This window comes from Anopheles bellator, chromosome 2 (genome assembly GCF_943735745.2).
Source record: "Anopheles bellator chromosome 2, idAnoBellAS_SP24_06.2, whole genome shotgun sequence".
In the NCBI taxonomy this organism is placed as follows: domain Eukaryota; kingdom Metazoa; phylum Arthropoda; class Insecta; order Diptera; family Culicidae; genus Anopheles; species Anopheles bellator.
This window is the reverse complement of record NC_071286.1, coordinates 45,846,526-45,863,996: the sequence shown is the minus strand read 5'-3', so window position 1 is coordinate 45,863,996 and position 17,471 is coordinate 45,846,526. Positions and strand designations below refer to the sequence as shown.

The 17,471-nt window shown below is 46.0% G+C and overlaps 1 protein-coding gene across 1 annotated transcript; it reads right to left on the bottom strand.

Moving 5' to 3' along the window:
- Positions 1-1,273: 1,273 nt before the first annotated feature.
- LOC131211565 (choline-phosphate cytidylyltransferase B-like) lies at positions 1,274-16,909 on the bottom strand. Its single transcript, XM_058205079.1, has 5 exons — positions 16,666-16,909; positions 12,229-12,872; positions 4,852-5,037; positions 4,644-4,781; positions 1,274-4,099 (listed from the first exon to the last, which is right to left on the bottom strand). The coding sequence occupies exons 2-5, from the start codon at positions 12,685-12,687 to the stop codon at positions 3,290-3,292; spliced, it is 1,593 nt and encodes a 530-aa protein (XP_058061062.1). The 5' UTR covers positions 12,688-12,872; positions 16,666-16,909; the 3' UTR covers positions 1,274-3,289.
- Positions 16,910-17,471: the final 562 nt, after the last annotated feature.

Genomic DNA, 17,471 nt, shown 5'->3' with positions numbered 1-17,471 from the left:
TGTTTTAGCGATTGCACAAATCAAACAACGATCGGAAGCGACCAGATGGGAAGCAGCATACATGGCTGGCCGCTGGCCGGCGTGTTCGACACGTTTAGCACTCGATCCAGCGCACCGATCTGAGCCAATATTGATCGACGCAACAATCGAGAAACGATCACGAGTGTTGGTTTGGCGAGCGCTACCGACCAACAAACCCTTTGGCTCCGGACACTCGTAACCGGAAGGCACCGAACCGGACGTTTTGCGCGCCGAAAGTGAACTAACATCGGCTGAACGAGTCCGCCGTTCGTCGTTCGTTATCGGGGCGAACGTGGTTCGGTTTCGCTCGGCCCTTCGGTTGAACTTCGTGTTTCCCGCGCAAATGTCGGAATGGCGTATCAAGCGCGTGCTTTTTAGTTTCCCCACGTGGGAGCATCGAATGCTTCGTCAGTTTAAAAAGTGTTTTTCTGGTTTAGTCTGTAGTACGAATTTCCACTTCCGGACACTCTAAGCGACTGCACGCGAAGCAATGCAGAATGCAATATTAGACCGGAACGTCTTATGTGAAATTTATTCCTGTTTATGCTAGACAGAGCACGCGGATGCTTTATGATGCCTTTACGACCGATCGATTTGTGCGGAGAGCGGTTGTTTTGCCAAAGCACGCGAAAAACAATCCCATCACAACCATATGCCCAAATCCTATTTGTTTCCCTTTCTCGTTACTGCTTTCTCTTGTCTACGATCGTAAAATTTGACCGTTTTCTGCTGAGTGTCAGGTATACTTCGTTAAAAGAAAAACGAGCTATTTGTAATTCAAATAATTTTTGATAACAATTTTTGGCGCATCAACAACAGCATCGCGCAAGCTGCACTTTGTCGATTGTGGCGCTAATTTCTTGTTACTCGTCTTTGTCGACCCGAAGATTATGTACTCGATGGTCGCATCAACCTTCAGCAGTGCGGCGTCGACTAGAATTGGTTAGAATAGAGTTAAATAAAATTAAATTAAATTAAATAAGTTAGAGAGCAGTGTGCTCACTAACAACAAACAATCAAACAAAACACAAATGCAATCGATAAGCTTATCGATCGATCGATCGATAATGACCTTAACATAGTATACTTACAGTTCTCGAGATAAGTTATAATAAAATATATTTGTTATCGAACTAGAACAACTAAAAGCGATTGATTGAATGAATCGTCAATATAAACAGAAGATTAATCATAAAGCCGAGCCCGTACAATGCCAAAACAACGAAATGCAACGAAAAGTGGTACTGCTGTTGAGACGTAATTTATTCCTTGATTCAATTTCTATACTCTTTACGATTCTGCTACCGATCATCCCTGCCTCGGTCTTTGTTTACAGTTGCGGATGTTTAAAGATAGTTTACGTCAATTGTTCATCGCTACAAGAATGTTTATTGTTTGTTTTATTTCTTTTCATTTTGTTCCATTATTTCCCAGAAAACTATGCACTAGGCGAATAATAAGTGTTGGTGTAACATGATTTGCTTCGGTTTTAATTTGTTCCGTGTTGTGTTTCGGTCCCATCGAAGCGTTATAGGGTGGGTACCTACCGTACTCTCTTCGGGGTCGTTTTCTACTTCCATAATTTAGTGCCAACATTACTTGCGCAGCATTTGGCTGAAAGCTGCAGACAATAAGAAATAACTTGAGAGCTTAGCACACAGCTTAATCTCTTCCTGAATCTTACGCTACAAGTTTACTCTCCCTATTCCTAATCGTTCCGGCGGTTTACGAACTAACCAACAATTTCAGTTCTGTTGTTAAAACGGAGCGCAGACACGCAACCCATCTCGGCACAGCGACAGTGAGCGCCACATTTGCAAGCTTACTGTTCTTCTAGAGTTAACTTTGATCTTACAATGCCACGGCGACGGAGTGTTTTGAAAGTGCATTAGGTTATTGAATAGCGGTTCTTTGTATTCCTCTTCGCTTGTGTGGCGGAATGTGAGGATTCAAAATACTATACTTTGGGTCGTTAGGGTGTTTATAACAGGATTCAAAACCGTGTGAATGCTTGATGATTAGTTATATTTTCTTTCACTCCTCTCACGCTTTACTTTTCTTAGCAAGAATTATCGGTGCGTTACGCAGACAAAAACCAATCCTTCTGAATGAAGCAATGTAGCAATGCATGTTTTCAATGAGTTAGAAATATATTTCTAACTCCAGTCCAAGTAAATATGAAAAACTCATAACGCAGACAGTTTTGTTTTCAAGTTTTTCGTTACCGCAATCCACAGACCAAGCGAACTCCATGAACACTACAAGCAACGCGTAGAAAGACCAAGAAACATCCATGAGATATTTGGTTTATCACATTTATCAGTAAAACCGCGCAAAACATCGGCATCGGGTGCTCCGGTGTAGTGTACGTCTCATTTCATTGCCATATCGCACACCATACACTGACACTTCTTTCACACCATAGCAAACAGAACAATTTTGAAGACACAATTTACTAAAAAAGCATAACGACGAGAAAGGTTCGTGTTTCGGGTTTTCATTTCATTCCCAACACTTTCCCGCACATTTGGGGTTTCGCAACCGCGCCCTCCGCTCCCCAAAGCACACCAGACCGCAAAAATATAGAATAAATAGAACAGCGTTTGTCCGCTAGATTAATAATTTAGTGTATAGCCCATCGCCCCTTCTCAGTTTATCTCATCCATGCCTCCATTGTTATGTAAGCCTAAGACTTCTGTTCTTTTTTTAGTTTTACAGTCAGCTAGCAGTCCAGCGTTTCTGCCCTTGTCCCTTGGCAAACAATGCTTGTACACGTAACACACATCTGCAATCTCAGAAACGTTCCGTGCAAAAGCCGCCACAGAAAAATTCGTTTCGCTTTCTGCCCTTTTCTTGGAACGTAGTGCACTAACCAATCGCTGCCCGGTCGGCTTAACAATTTTACTAAAGTGTTTTGCACAGTCCTTGCAACCACGGCCTTGCACTGTCGGCGGGTGATGGAAGGACGATTTTGTTTAATGGGATTACGCCGCCATTTACAGGCTGCCATCGTACTAATCATTTCCTAAAACAACGTCGTAAGGTTTTGGCGGCGGGCGATCGTGGGCAGGACAGCCCACATCCACATGTCCCCAATCCAGCACATGTGGAACGTGAGTCCCGCAAACCGCTTTTCCCGTTGGTAGGTAGGTTTGCCTCTGTTTCCGCTGCATCGCTTCTATGTTTCTGGGTGCATGCTTAGTTCGTTTATTCTACACCTCGGCAAAATATGCGGCGTGCTGTAACGTCCTTTTGCTTGCTTGCTACTCTAGTGGCGATTCTTGAAGCCTCGGGAACCACCTCCGACCAAACTATTGTTGCCGTCACCAACGGCTCCAACACCACCGGCTGCACCACTGGCCATCATCGCGATATTGTAGCTGGAGGTAGGCCGTGACCGCGAATCGAGGTACGCTTCATCGTCATCTTCGTCTTCCTCGTTGTCGTCGTCGATCGGAACCACGGCGACGGAACCACGGAGCAGCACATTCGAGCGCTTGCTCGGTGGCGAATCCAACACTGAGTTCGGACTCTCTGGATCTTCTTCCTCTTCCCCGTCGTCATCGTCGTCGTCCTCGCCGTGTAGACTGTGCTCGGGGCTACCGGGCGGGCTGAGGGCTGAACGTAGCATCTGCTTCGAGTCGGACAGAAACATTGAGATTCGCTCCTTGCCGAACATCAGTAGAAACGTTTTGATAAGATCGGTAGACCGTTCCTCCCATTTGCTGATGATGTCGTCCGTTCCCTTGCGCACCTTGTCCTTCAGCTCCACCATCTTGTTCTGGAAGCGGAACTTCTTCTCGGACAAAAAGGACACGTTTAGCTCCTTGGCCGTATAGCCGCGGGCCAGATTTCTTCGGACATAAATATCGTAATCCTTTACAATGCGCGCCACAATGTCGGACGTAGAAACACCTTCCGTGCGCTCAGTCGCGACAAACATGCCGCGTGCCTTAATCTTGGCATACACGTCGTTACAGTCGTCCGTGCTGTAAGGTATTTCATCGTGGGCCACGAAATCAATTTTATGCTTTTCGATAAACTCATCATCTAGCTCCCAAGGTGCATCGCGCACAATCTGAAACAGGGAAAAAGCAAGAGAAAAATTTAATAATTTCGAAATGTTGCTTTGACTTTGCCACAACATAACAGTGTCGCGACTAATCGCGAACATCATTTCGTCATCCTTGCATTAAATTATGCCCACGAGCTTCCAGGAATTTATGAGAAATGTCAATCACGCTACAAATGTGCCAACACGCTGGGTTTTACACTATGACAGACCACTTCGTTTGCTAGCAATTTAAAAGTTGACGCAGAACTATTGCACAGCCCGCAAGCAGCCAATTGACGACGACTGCAACGCGCTTGCAGCAGCACCACGGTCGAACGGCTAGAAGGCCTTTTCTTCACCATTCCGTTCAATTGAGCAATTTTGTTCAATTCTTTTCAATCGTGATCACTTCCGGCCACATTGTGCCACCGAAAAAAGGCCGCAAGCGCACTTGGCCTCTGGAAACGAAAGGCTAATCGCGTCAATTTGCGCCCCAGGCAAGGGAATTCGCCACATGCTGGCCCGATTTTCAATTGCGCCTGTTCTCCGGTGAACTGGTGTAACGTACCTCATCGACGTAGCGACAGTGCCGCACGGCTTCGTAGCGTTCCTCATCGTTCATGACTGTTCGTCCCTTTCGGCTGTGGGTCAGATGGTCGTTGCAGACACCAACGATCAGGTAGACGTTGGGAAACACGTTCTTGGCCTACGAACGAAACGAAACAAGATTGACACTTATGATTCTTACTCCTTGCGGGGCGGTGCGTTTTACTCACTTGCATTAGCTGTCTGGCGTGTCCCTGGTGGAAAAGATCGTATATACCGTCCGCATAAACGCGTATCATGCGTGGCGCCGTCCCGGAGCGGGCCATCTGATAGGTAATTTTCTGTGCGTAGTCGCATCGCTCGCGCTCTGTAATCGCGTCCAGCTCCGACGAGTACGGTGCTTGCTTGCAAATTGTCTACAAGAGAAAGATAAGGAGAGTGAAATTATTTGACATTTAAAGGCATATTCACCTTCGTCGACATTTAGCAAATTTAAACAGTGCTTTCATTACAGTGCTTACGAAAAAAACAACAGTTTACCGTTAGGCGAAATGAAAGAGTCAATAGCTTTATCCAGCAACATATTTGAAACGGATGACAAAATTTGCGCACTTCAGTTGGTTACGCATAAGAAACTTACTATACAAAAGAAACTTTATTTTTTATCAAATAATTTCTATTTGTCAAAAATTTAAATACCACGAAAGAAAATAAAAAAGGAGAAGTTTTTAATCATTTTCGATTCCTTAACTACAGTAATCTAGAAACGAATAGGGACACCCGAAATTATAAATTTGTTGTCATTGTAACTGTTCATAACACGGTGGTGCCACAAGATTTGTAAGCGGCTGCCGGATTTTGCCCCTGATGCGCATCGTACGATGCACCAACCGAGGGTTTTAGAGAACGGATCCGGCGATCGATGTTTGTTGTTTCAAAACGCTATTTTTAAGCACTCCATCGATTGCGCTTAAGTCGAGAGTGCTAAAATTAAATACTATGTTCTTGCACCGTGACTGCGATCGAGGTGGCAATTCGGATGAGGATAGGCTCTTATTTCGTCTTTTTCGGTGACGAAAACATGCAATGGAAGGAACCACGCCACGAAGAGAGTAACCTTGGTATAGAGTGTAAGTTCCGGCACGTAACAAGCCCGCAGAGATAGAGGAAAGTACAAATTTCAAACCTACGTCCTCTAATCAGTTCAGCTGGACTCGGCGAAAGGTCAGTCCACGGATCTCAACCCCGAACGGCGAGTGTTTTGGTTTGAGTTTTTGCTTCTGTGGTGCTGTCGCTCTCTGTCCTTCACTTTCCAAGCCCAACGAGTGGCACATGTTGACCGCTCATGCGTTATGAATTCGGCGGATATAGTTTTTAATGGTGGCGCGATGGTGTACCACCAAAAGTTCCAACTCATTCCACTCAGACAGTGCCGTCACCCAGATTGTGTCGCTTGCGGGTTGGTTGCGTGGCATGTTTAACCGACGTCAGCAAACCCCGAACATAGAGCAACGTTTTTGTCGCACAGAGGGACACAACAGGTGATCGTTAATACCGACATTAACATATGGCGGCATAACTACAAGAGGCATGCTTTCACTTTGCTCTTTTTGTGCTTAAATTTAGTATTTGTTGAACTTGTAATATTTTCATTAAATATTTCAAACACTTGTTCAAACTGCAGCTTCATGTAATCTTCCATTCCTCATTGAAAAGCGGCAGCAATAGGAAGAGGATGTAATTGTCTTCTGGTATCGATACAAAATCCGGCGCGCAAATTAAAGACGCCGTGTAACTAGTTAGAAGGGAAGAGCAATTAGCAATATCCTTTCGGAACAATGGTGGTAATTAACACTAGAGTGAACATTCCATCAAGAGGCGCATGGGCAAAGCCCGTTCCGTAACCTTCAGCGTAATAATGCACGGCGTAAATTTACGGTAGCTTCTTTTAGATAAACCATGCAGATATGGCTTATCTATCGTACTGGCTCCGTAGGCTTAAGTACGTAGCGTGCAACAAAGACTTGAGGGGTTGAATGAAATATGAATGTTGACGTAGGCCTCACAATTGATAATCGGCGGGAAGAAGGATACATACAGTAGTGGAACGAACAATGAGTTTCCGCCCTCCGGAAACCTTAATATAAGTCAGGAGGCTTAAAGAGAATGGGATCTCGAAGCCATGAATCCTGTTATTCACATTTGTATCAAGCATTTCAAATTGATGCCATGTCGCAAGCCTTCAAAAGAAGGCCAACTATAGCGCAACGTTTGACCGGTTTAATGGTGTTATTTACATGACTTTTAAAAGTGAGTCACCAGTTTCGAAATTTGAATGTGAACCGCACTTTAAAGTGGGACTCACACTTCTAGTTCCGTGGCCAGTTTATTGACATCATTCACGAGTCGATTGAAAAATGAGCCTTTCGTTTGCATTGTCCGACTCGCTTTAAGCCATATGTCATGAACTAGAAACCTGTTCATATTTTGTAATGAAGTTGCAAACCCTCAAGTGAAGATCAACTGCGATTTCCAATATACGTGCGCTTTAAACAAAACCAATGTTCACCGCACGACTGGTCACTAATCGAATCACCAGCGGCCTACCAAGTTAAGAAGTACAGCACGATAAGGCACACCCGGAACCAAGTGAAAGCAAAACCATTTACTGGCGGTGAAATGTCGTACGATTTCATTAGCTAGACACACACAGTTGGCGCCACATAATAACATCAATTGCCAACGACGAAAAATGCACCCGGCGCAACCTAGATTTTCCAACACGGAAAGCATCATCAAGCAGCACTCGAGCCAAACTATTTTTGGGTAATCAGACGGCAAACTCTTCGGTTGCAGACGAAGTCACATAATTACGATGAGTATTGCTCATGTCCCACATTTTTTCCTACAACATATACAGATTAATACCGATTTTTCAAGACCACTCATACTCACGTTTGACACTTACATCGAATCGCTGGATCGAAATCGTTGCTGGACTCCCGTTTTCGATGGATTTATAATTGGGTGCCATTTTGAACGGGATTCGTATTTTCTCTTACTCTTTTTCCAAAAAACAAATCACTTATTTTTCCACCAACTGCACGGTCCACGGTACTTTGCTCTAAGCGTTACTCGATGCAGACCACCCGTTTTTAAACTGTCATCCACCGACAATGTAAGCGGTTCTGAGAGGTTGCAAAGCTCCACGTCTACTGTGATTTGCAGAAAACACAAGCAGTGCGCGAAAGGGGTTTGTTTTCTTTTCCCTGCCACTAGATTGCAACTCCACGCGTGTTACTTTGAGCGCTTCTATCGTCCCACGTAACACTGACACGTTTTGCGCGGACGTTTCCGTAACTTATTTCTTGTTTCGCGGTCCGCGACGCACCCCTATCGCAAGGTTTCTATATCGCTGAGAAACCACAGGAATGCAGAATAACAACACACTCGCCCAAATCGGGTGGCCTGGTGTTCGCCTAATCAGTGTACCGTTCCACGACCTCCACGAATGAAAAACATCAAAAGTGACCGTATGTTTCGTCGCAGATCGGAACACCTCGCATATCACAGAAAGCTACTAGGACGATCCGACTGCGAAAGCTCCGCAAACTACACCACCGTTCGCACTCGCTGCTGCTGAAAAACTGCTGTAGACGGGATCGCAAAGCTGACCCGATAGTTGGACTGTTGAACAGTAGTGGTCATCGCATTCGCTAGTGGCAAAGAGGGAAAAAAATGCCGGCATCGGCGTTCGCGACCACCAGTTCACCCGTACTTAACGGGATGCACATCCCGTCACTACCACCGACACACTATACACGGCGGCACTATACACGTAGTTCCACGCCGCCACGCAACACGCTCGACCCATCGCGGGAAAGGCGAAGAAGGATCGCCGGCAGCGGGTTGAACGCGCCATTGCTTTTACTATCGATCGATGCGAAATGAATGTTACATTAACGACGCGTGACGAAAGCCGGAGTTCCTCACTACACCTCTGTCGATGTGTGGGTCGATGCGGAGTAACACGAAACTGTCAACTAGTGGCGTGATCGCCCAGCGCACAGATATACTCTCTTTCGTCGTACGCCGGCAGCAGAATTCGGTATCGTATTGCAAAATAATTGTTCAGTGATACACAAAATCGAACATTACATAAGCATTCTCAAATAATTTTCGCGCAACTTCTGACTAATGGCACAGAGGGAAAATCACACCATTCCCAAACGATGACGACTAACACCGTTCGACTGCGATCGTCGATCACGCCACACGCGCTGAGTCACGTCACCGATGGGATCAGCTGTTCGCGAGCAAAGGACCGTGTGGCTGTGTGTGTGTCTGCCCCAATAGTCAACAAATAGTGCGGAATCGAAGAATCACGATTCTGGTCGACCACACCATAGCAACATGGTGGTGAGTTGGGCACCAAGTTAAACTAACTCATGACTTGGAATGGTTTCCATTCAGAATCTATTAGCACCCATCTTCCCATTGCAACCATAAAGTGGCCCTGGTTTAACCAGCCCAGCAACCACTGCAGGCCGAAAATTGTACCAAAATTATCGCAATTATCATTTTTGTTTTCCCTCTTTTCATGCCCTCTTATCGTGGGACACATGTTTCGGTTTCGTCCTCTGGCAATTAGCATGCAGAGTATTCCCAATGTCATGCACATTGCCTCAGCACTGTACTGTGAAATTATTGGCCATTATCGCATGCGTTCCTTCGTTTCAGATACGAAGCTGATCGTCGATGGCAAATGTGGTGATGAACAATTTTAGGGGCGATTGAAAGTTGAAACCTTTTGCGCCAAGCCAGCAAAACAAGTTTTACAAGACGAAAGAAAAGACGTCTCATGGTAAAATGTTCTACCCGGATACTGCGATACTCTTATCGCGCAAGGTTTCTCTTATCAGCATCTCGGTTACACGGTGAACAAAAATTGATTTTCCCTTGAACTTAAAAAAATCTCTTTTCCCATACAGCGTTTTGTATAGCATAACCCGTTCCTTAACAGTAAAAAACCCAAGAGAACCAAAACCGCCGGACCAGCGGGGGCTCGGGAAGATGAAAACCCGGAAAGTTAACAACACCATTCGATTTGGTGATTTTTCGGCAAGCTTACAATCATTCTGAACTAAACTATCGTTGGCTTCTTGAGCATCTGTTGCGACTGAACCAATTTCAGTTCTCGGGTGTCTATCCAGCCTCATATTTCCACCAACAGAGACCAAGCTGTGTTTCGGAAGAGCTATAGTAGGTATCTTTTCTCTTTGCCCTGCGCTTATATACTACACACGAAATTGATGCAGTAATGTGGCATCTGCTGTTTTCCCGGTTCGCGGTGCTCGCGAAACAACCGGTGCGCGGCGTGCAGAGAAATACACCAACCTGATAGACTTTTATTTTTGCTCCGCAACACTTTTCCGCAACCTTTTTCTTTACTCTCTCTCACCGCCATGGTGTCTTCTCTGCCACCATGGCCACTGGCAAACTTCCACGTCATGCTAGCGCGTCGGATGATCGTATGATATTACAGGAAATTGTAGCCTCCCCGCGGACCAGCCTTCGGGCCCTAAACAACCGTCCGCTATGTCTTCCGGGAAGCATGAAAAGAAGCGCGAAGCTGAAAGTGAAGTACACAATTGAATCGCTTTCGTCTCAACCGTACGCACGGTGTCCTTATATTGTTCGAGAAAAACGAATTTTGTTTTGGGTTCTCCGTGAACTATTTAGTAGTCACAAAAAACGTAAGAATGTTTTTAACACTAAAGTGTTGCAGAATTGATTTGCCAGTGAACGCGTAGAATGAAGTTTGTCCGATCGTATATTGACATCTGGATATTACAAATTCGCTAGAATAAACTCGAAACAAATCATCAATCGTAATCAAATTTTTAAAAGTGACCTTTTTGTAAAAATAAGCAAGGTACAGATTTTTGCAATGGTTATTATCTAATAACGTCGCAACGACAAGAAAATGTGAATCACGAAAAACCCGAAACCGCTAAATACCCTTCTCAGCGCTCCCTCCGTCTGTCATCTCCCTCGTTCTTCCTCGCCTATTGTATGCTTTGCGTAAAATCACGCGATCCGCGCACACACGGCACACACGCGCGCAATCACAGGAAACCCCTACAAGACCATCCGAAAATCGATGACGTCGGCGTCTGCCGTCGTGGAATTTCGGGTCTCGATTCGCAAAATGGAACGCACACTAACGCACCACAAACACCGATGAAAACTTGTTCCATCCGCGAACACAGACGATCGCGAACGCGGATGAAATACGGCGAGGTCGTAGCGAACTTGAAACAAGGCTACCCCGCGAACTGTATAGTATAATCCTCAATCTGGCCAGATTGATATTTGTTTGTACTTTCTCAGAACCACGAGAAACATGTGACAAGCGAATATTTCGACCCCGGCCGGTTTCGAACTCGCGGCGGCTAATCGGATTTGCTGCTGGTGGTGGTGCTGTCGCTCGTAGCTGTGCCTTTTTGTTGTTCTTGTTCCTTCCCCATTCTGGCCTTGAAAACATTGGTAAGATAATGTAGGCAAGATGACAGGGTTTGCTTGAGAGGCGACAAATCCTTGACACAATTCTGTGGCGCGACACACTATCGGACCGCCGATACCGATCGGGTAAAAGCATGTGGTTTATGGGCAAACGAATCAAAGTGGCTAACACACTACTCATAATCAGTCTACTTTTAGGGATACCGGATGCACTTGGCACATGCCACACTCGTGACGTCATTTTCATAACATTATAAGATTCACACCGCCCGCTGGATGAGCAAATCCATGTAATGTGATCAACAACCAAGCAAGACTAATACTGGAAGAAAAGAAGTAAACTCTTCGAGCTCAACGTCATCCCTATCAGGGCTACCAAAAAAATGGGATAGCCTGCACGGTCACGTATCGTATGATAGAGTACTAGTCGGCAGTGTAACAGTGATGACGCAGGAGAAAAATGCTGCTCCGAAGGGAATCTCCCGGTCAATGCGGAAAACGATAAGATACGGCGATCAACACGATCTGTAACATCGTGTGCCTCGTGCATTGGTGGTGCCGCGTCCGTGATAAGTGGCACCGAATTCCTTCGGCACCCGGGAACGTTGTGATGCAATCGTGCTGGAGTTCGATTTTCGGTAACTCTTCATTGATAAGTTTACAGCTACGGTGTACATAAAAGAAACGTAAATCAGTAGGGTATCAAATCGAACGACGTCCAATGGTGACTACACAACGGCCCGGTAATCAGAGGCTTACAACTCGAACAATTATTCATGACGGTTATCAACAGAAGTGCAAAAAGGGTTGATAACTCACGAAGTTTACATATGAATGGAGCGAGGTAAGCAGCATGGCATAGTGAAAGATTTTTAAAAATTGTGCTTCCAACTATTTCAGGCCATGTATCCGTGTTTGTATCCACAGGACACACGGCGAAATTGCAGACCCCGGCACGGGAAAGACTAGTGGAATGTTTCGGGTCCGTGCTGCAAGACTCTAGAGTCAACGAACCGAACATTATCGACTCGACATACGTGAGAACTTTCTCTTCACGGTTTGATTTTCGTTGACACACTTACCACCGGCGGGCTATGCTCGACACCGCTGCCTTGCTGACTGGAGACGACCGCGACTGCGACCGCTGGGGCTGCCGGTGCCGATGGTGAAGAGCGATTCGTTCGTGGAGACGGTGGCATTTCGGATTCAAAGTTGACATGGCCGTTCATTGCGCCGTCGTTGTTGGGCGGCCAAAAGTGATCGCCGTGAGCGGGCTCCAGCCCGGCATCTTCAGCGATTCGGATGCTGCTGAACCGACGGCTGCTGCCATTAGTGCTGTCCGGGGTACCATCGGTGGTACGCGGCGCTGGCGATGGTTGCCGCGTAGCCAACCGATCCTCGAGCTCGCCGTTCGGATCGATCGTGATCGATACCGTTTCGTCGATTGTCAACCGAGCGTTTCCGCCGCTACTCGCGGCACCACCACTATTACTACTGGGAACCGTACCGGTCAAACTGTCACGTGGCCGTTTGCGCGACATTCTCGCCGGTGTCTGTTGTTGTTGCTGCTGCTGCTGCTGTTGCGGTGCTGTTGACGATGCCAGCTTGGCGCCTTTTGCTTGTCGTTTGTGATTACGTGGGGTTGTCGGATCGAACGGGGCTCCTATAGCGGCGTAATACTGACCACGTTACGTGCACACGGACCTCGACGATAACCAGACCGGATCTGTACAGAGGGAGCAGAACAGGCAGAGAGAGAAAGACATGAAAGGACAAACTCATTTAAGCTGATTATTTCACGAGGCGATGGTGGGATTTGTAGTGCGCGGGTTTGATGATTGGATGATTTATGATGCAGTGCAATGCGCTGCACCACACGCGGAGCCACATGTGCTGAGTGTGTGTGATTTCGGGAACAGATAATAACGAGGAGAGCCAACAGCGGCGGACAGTTTGAGTACCGTCGTGCCCTTTTTAAGCATCCGTGCCATTTGGCCACACCCTAATGGATACGATTAATTCACACATATATCCTAAATCGATAAATATGCAGCCCGAAAATGTCGTCAAGGCAGGGGAACTTCAACCATTGGGCACCTAGTCTCCCACGGGCTCGGGAATGCCATTCCATTACGCGAGCAACCATCAACTTGATCTCCTTTGCTACTAACAATTCGGATAATTTACTGCGCAATACCCATCTGAGATCCATAAAACTCTTCGCATAAATCTCGTACTGCTTCCTTAAATCGTGACAATCAACCCTAAGTGCACTTGAGCAAGGAGTTCTCATCACAAAGAATGGATGCAGCGAATTCTCATGCGTCATTATGATGCTGCTGTCCAGATTACATCTTTAGTGTGTGCCCCAGGATTGGACAGCCACGTGAACCACGAGAGATGAGCGCACTGACACATGATCGGTGGGCAACTCCAGTTCACATGATCAAATCAGCTTTTGGCATGGATATTGTAGTGGAAAACCTGAGACTGAGAGTAAATTTAATTAATTTGTTTCCCATAACATCACGGAAATTCGCGCTACAATCCATCAACCACAGGATTTTACTCCAAACAGCATGTCCAAAGTCCAAAATGTTTCAAAATAGCGCTATTTAACAGGAAGTTAAAACATAAAAAAGACAAATTTGTCTATTTTGTCAACGCCTAATTTATACCTTATATAAAAAGTGTGTTGATTGAGCAGTTTTTTCGGATTCGAACTTTCGCTTATTTTCATTCGTACCATGCGATTACGAGGCGCAGACAGAGACATGAACGAAATAATTATCGCTGCTCGCACAATAATCAAACAACGACTACACGTACATACTTAGCCACTACACTTTCTACACACGATTATCTTCTCACATGGCCGTGGCTAAGGTGGTGTGTCATATACACTCTCTACACATTATCATCGTGGCAAAAGTTTCCAACTTCCGACGAGAACTTCAGATGAACCATTTAAAAGACGCACATTCTATTTAGAATATCCCAAGATGCTATACTGTCTTACAAATCTCTGCAATAAAGAAAAGAAGCATCAACGCATTGACATTGAATATGCTCTAACGTATATTCAGACATTTAAAAAAATATTATAAATGGGAAAAAACTTGGCATCCAAAGCTGTCTGCCTATTTCCATTAACAGTATGTTTGAACCGGTTTTATTACATTATTCAATCCAGTGCCATTGACTTCTCTTTCTTCCTTCCTGAACAAAAAGAAAAGGAAACTTTACTCGAATGTTGTCCGTGTCCTTTCCCAATATAGAAAAGAAACACACACAAGCATGCTGGTGAGTTAATGAATTATGAAAAGGGTTTTCAGGTTGTGGGAAATTGGCACTTGTATCGCTTTCGTATTGCGCCATTCGAAAGTAGGGTAAAAAGAGCTAACAATACGACACAAGGAGGTATGGCATGGTTGGCCATTGCCCATTCGAGCTATCGACAGAAAAAGCTCCACCCTCTTCATGTTTTCAGTTTTATTCTCCCAAAAATCGATATATTTCTTCCAACAGTTTTACCAGCTTATTGAAGGTGCTAGACGCTCGCAGTCACTTGCAAGGATTTTAATGAACTGCCATAGATTTCATCAAAGACTACACATAGTTATCTACAAAACGGTGCCTATTTCTAAGCACTTGTCCATTTGTACCACTAGTTTACTCCCAGTACGGGGCACATCGTAGTATGAGAGGTTACTGATTAGAAAGAAATCCCAAATCGGGCAGCTTAAACAGCATTAACGTTTCCAAGTGGCTGTGACTGCTTTCTCGTAGATATTACCACACTCTCAGTACGGGCATGACTCAGAACGAACGAGTTGATAAGCTACTGAGCGCGTAACGCGATAAGCATGATCGCGTATGGAGTGTGACGCGGAAAGACCATCCGAGCAAACCCCAATAGCAGCGATTAATGAGGGCACAGTGTTGAATTCACACAAACACAAAAAATATTGTTGATTTTGGCACAAGTGGTCATCCCTCCCTGGATACGTTTCTTTGATGTGAATCATCAGCTCGCGTGTGCTCACACAAACACACAAGCACGCACTGTCTATCTTGATCACAAAACCACGTGCCGGTTAAGCAAGTTCTGAAGGTTTCTTTTACAACGAGCCGGCCTGGCACTTGCCGCAAAACCTGTTTCTGAGACCGGTCAGCAACCGGTGCTGGAGTCTACGCGGCTGGACGTAGTTTCCGAATTGTTTCAAATGGGTTTCGGGCACCGGTTGCATCTCTCAATGTTGATCGCTCGCATGTCTACCGTTACAGCCTGGTGAGACCATGGCGAGGAATGCAACCACACCCTGGAATTTGGTGGGTGTTCCACAGCTTCCGGAGTGTAGCTCTGGTTAGCAATGGGATCTGTTCTGATGACAAAATGCTTTACAAACCACACACAGAGTCTTTGTAGGCTGAAACCCGGCAACTGACCAGTACAATACAATGCGAACCGGAACCAAACGGTGTGATCGACGGGACGAGTCCAGGAGACAATATGTTAGCGTTGCTGTTGGTGATAATTGCATGTTCATCTAACACGCCCTGCGCATGGGTTTCAATATCATCATTGTCCTCATTAGATCTGCTATCACGAACGCCTCCAACTACAAACGTGGAGGTGTGATGTGAAGCCAGACACAACGTTGTTGGTCGTCTTGAAATCGTTTGAAACTGTTGTGCGCATAAAGTAGGGCGCAAGATGCATGCATGACCGCGAGTCGGTCGGCAAGGGTGGTTTGTTTTGCAGGTGAGGCGGACGGCGGGCAAGAAATCGTACGATTGCGTCATGCGAGCGCGTCACGCGCCCTCTCGCTATCCACCGCGCGTTCTTAGCCTGAACCAATCAACGTTCTGCCGTGACGTTCCCGTGTTTTCATTCCTCAGCCGGTGGTCTTCTACAGAGGCGTGAAAGTTATATCGCATCGTATCGTACGATACGGCGACGTGTGCAGATCGATATGCGTGAATCACGAAGCTAGCCCCATTCGTTCTCAAGGCAGCGTGCCCTTTCTTGGAACGCAAAGAGGCGTTAACTGAAAACTGGTCCGTCTTTGCGACGCGCTAGGAGGGACAAAAACTTCCTAAAACGTGTATGTGGGTAGTGACCCGCTTTCTTGGACGTACCGCTTTTCAAGCCTTCTACGCCATCGCTTCCGTTGCTTTCGGCTTGCTAGCCGTATGTTGCAGCCTCGCGTTCCAGAGGCTGCATTCTATTGCGACTTCATAGCAATTCACTGTCGTTGGTGGCCCATCACACAACGATTTTACAGCTTATCGTCGTTACTGACCGAATCTGAACTTTAACCTGCTCCGCCCTGTGCCGGGCTATTGGACTATTGCACCCACAAAAACAAACAACGTTCTGCGCAATGCCAATGGTTGCCGTGATTTCGTCGGGAGGTGTTTTTAGCTTTTGGTAACTGTCATCGTCATTTCCGAGCAGCAAACAACATTCTTCGGCGTCTCGGTAAGCTGTTACTGTGGTGTGTTTAGTTTCTTACCTCGGCTGAAGAATTTCACGCTGATGGCCGCAATGCTGCGTCGTCTAGCCCGTACAGTGGACGCTGTTCACTCGGGGAAGAAGTGATTAGAACACGTCCGTGCGATGCACAAACCCGACAACAGCACAGAACACACGCGCAATCACCGGGTATCCACGCGCTGCGCGGAAGCGGGTTACGAGATTGTGTTTTTTCTTCGGTTTTCCCTGCTCGCTGGCTACACAAGCGCTGCGGTGCTGCAATTTCCTTTTCTCGAGTTCGACTGCTGGCGACCCGTGATTGTTATGCGACTGAATTTGACGGTTTCAGAGCAACGTCAAGCTGTCAGTTGTTGACAGCACAGCATCCACGTACCGGTTCGAACCGGTTTGCTCGAATCGTTTCGAGCACATTCATTGGCAATCGGTTTTGTCAAGGGTTAATCGAAAGTCAAGCTCAATAAAACCGTTTTCATAGATGGAACGATTGTACGAATTAATAAAAATTAACAGAACTCCTCCAATTTTGACCCGTCGCCTTTATTTGTGATACTCCCATTCTTCTATCAGAGGTTAATAATATGTGTTAAATGTCGGTGATGACGGAAGCATTTTTTCGAAAAGCGAAGCAGTTCTTGAAAATCGTTAGTATGCAGAATTATAGTGAATCTTTGGATATGATGTGTTCCGCCGGCTCCTTAGCCCCAGGACACCAGGTATAATCAGGGGATCGTGTAAATCCCTCCCCTTTTTGGTTTTGTTGTGGGAAAATCTATTAGACAAGTGGAAGTCTAGGCGTCCATGTCTTGCTGACCGAGAGCGCAATGT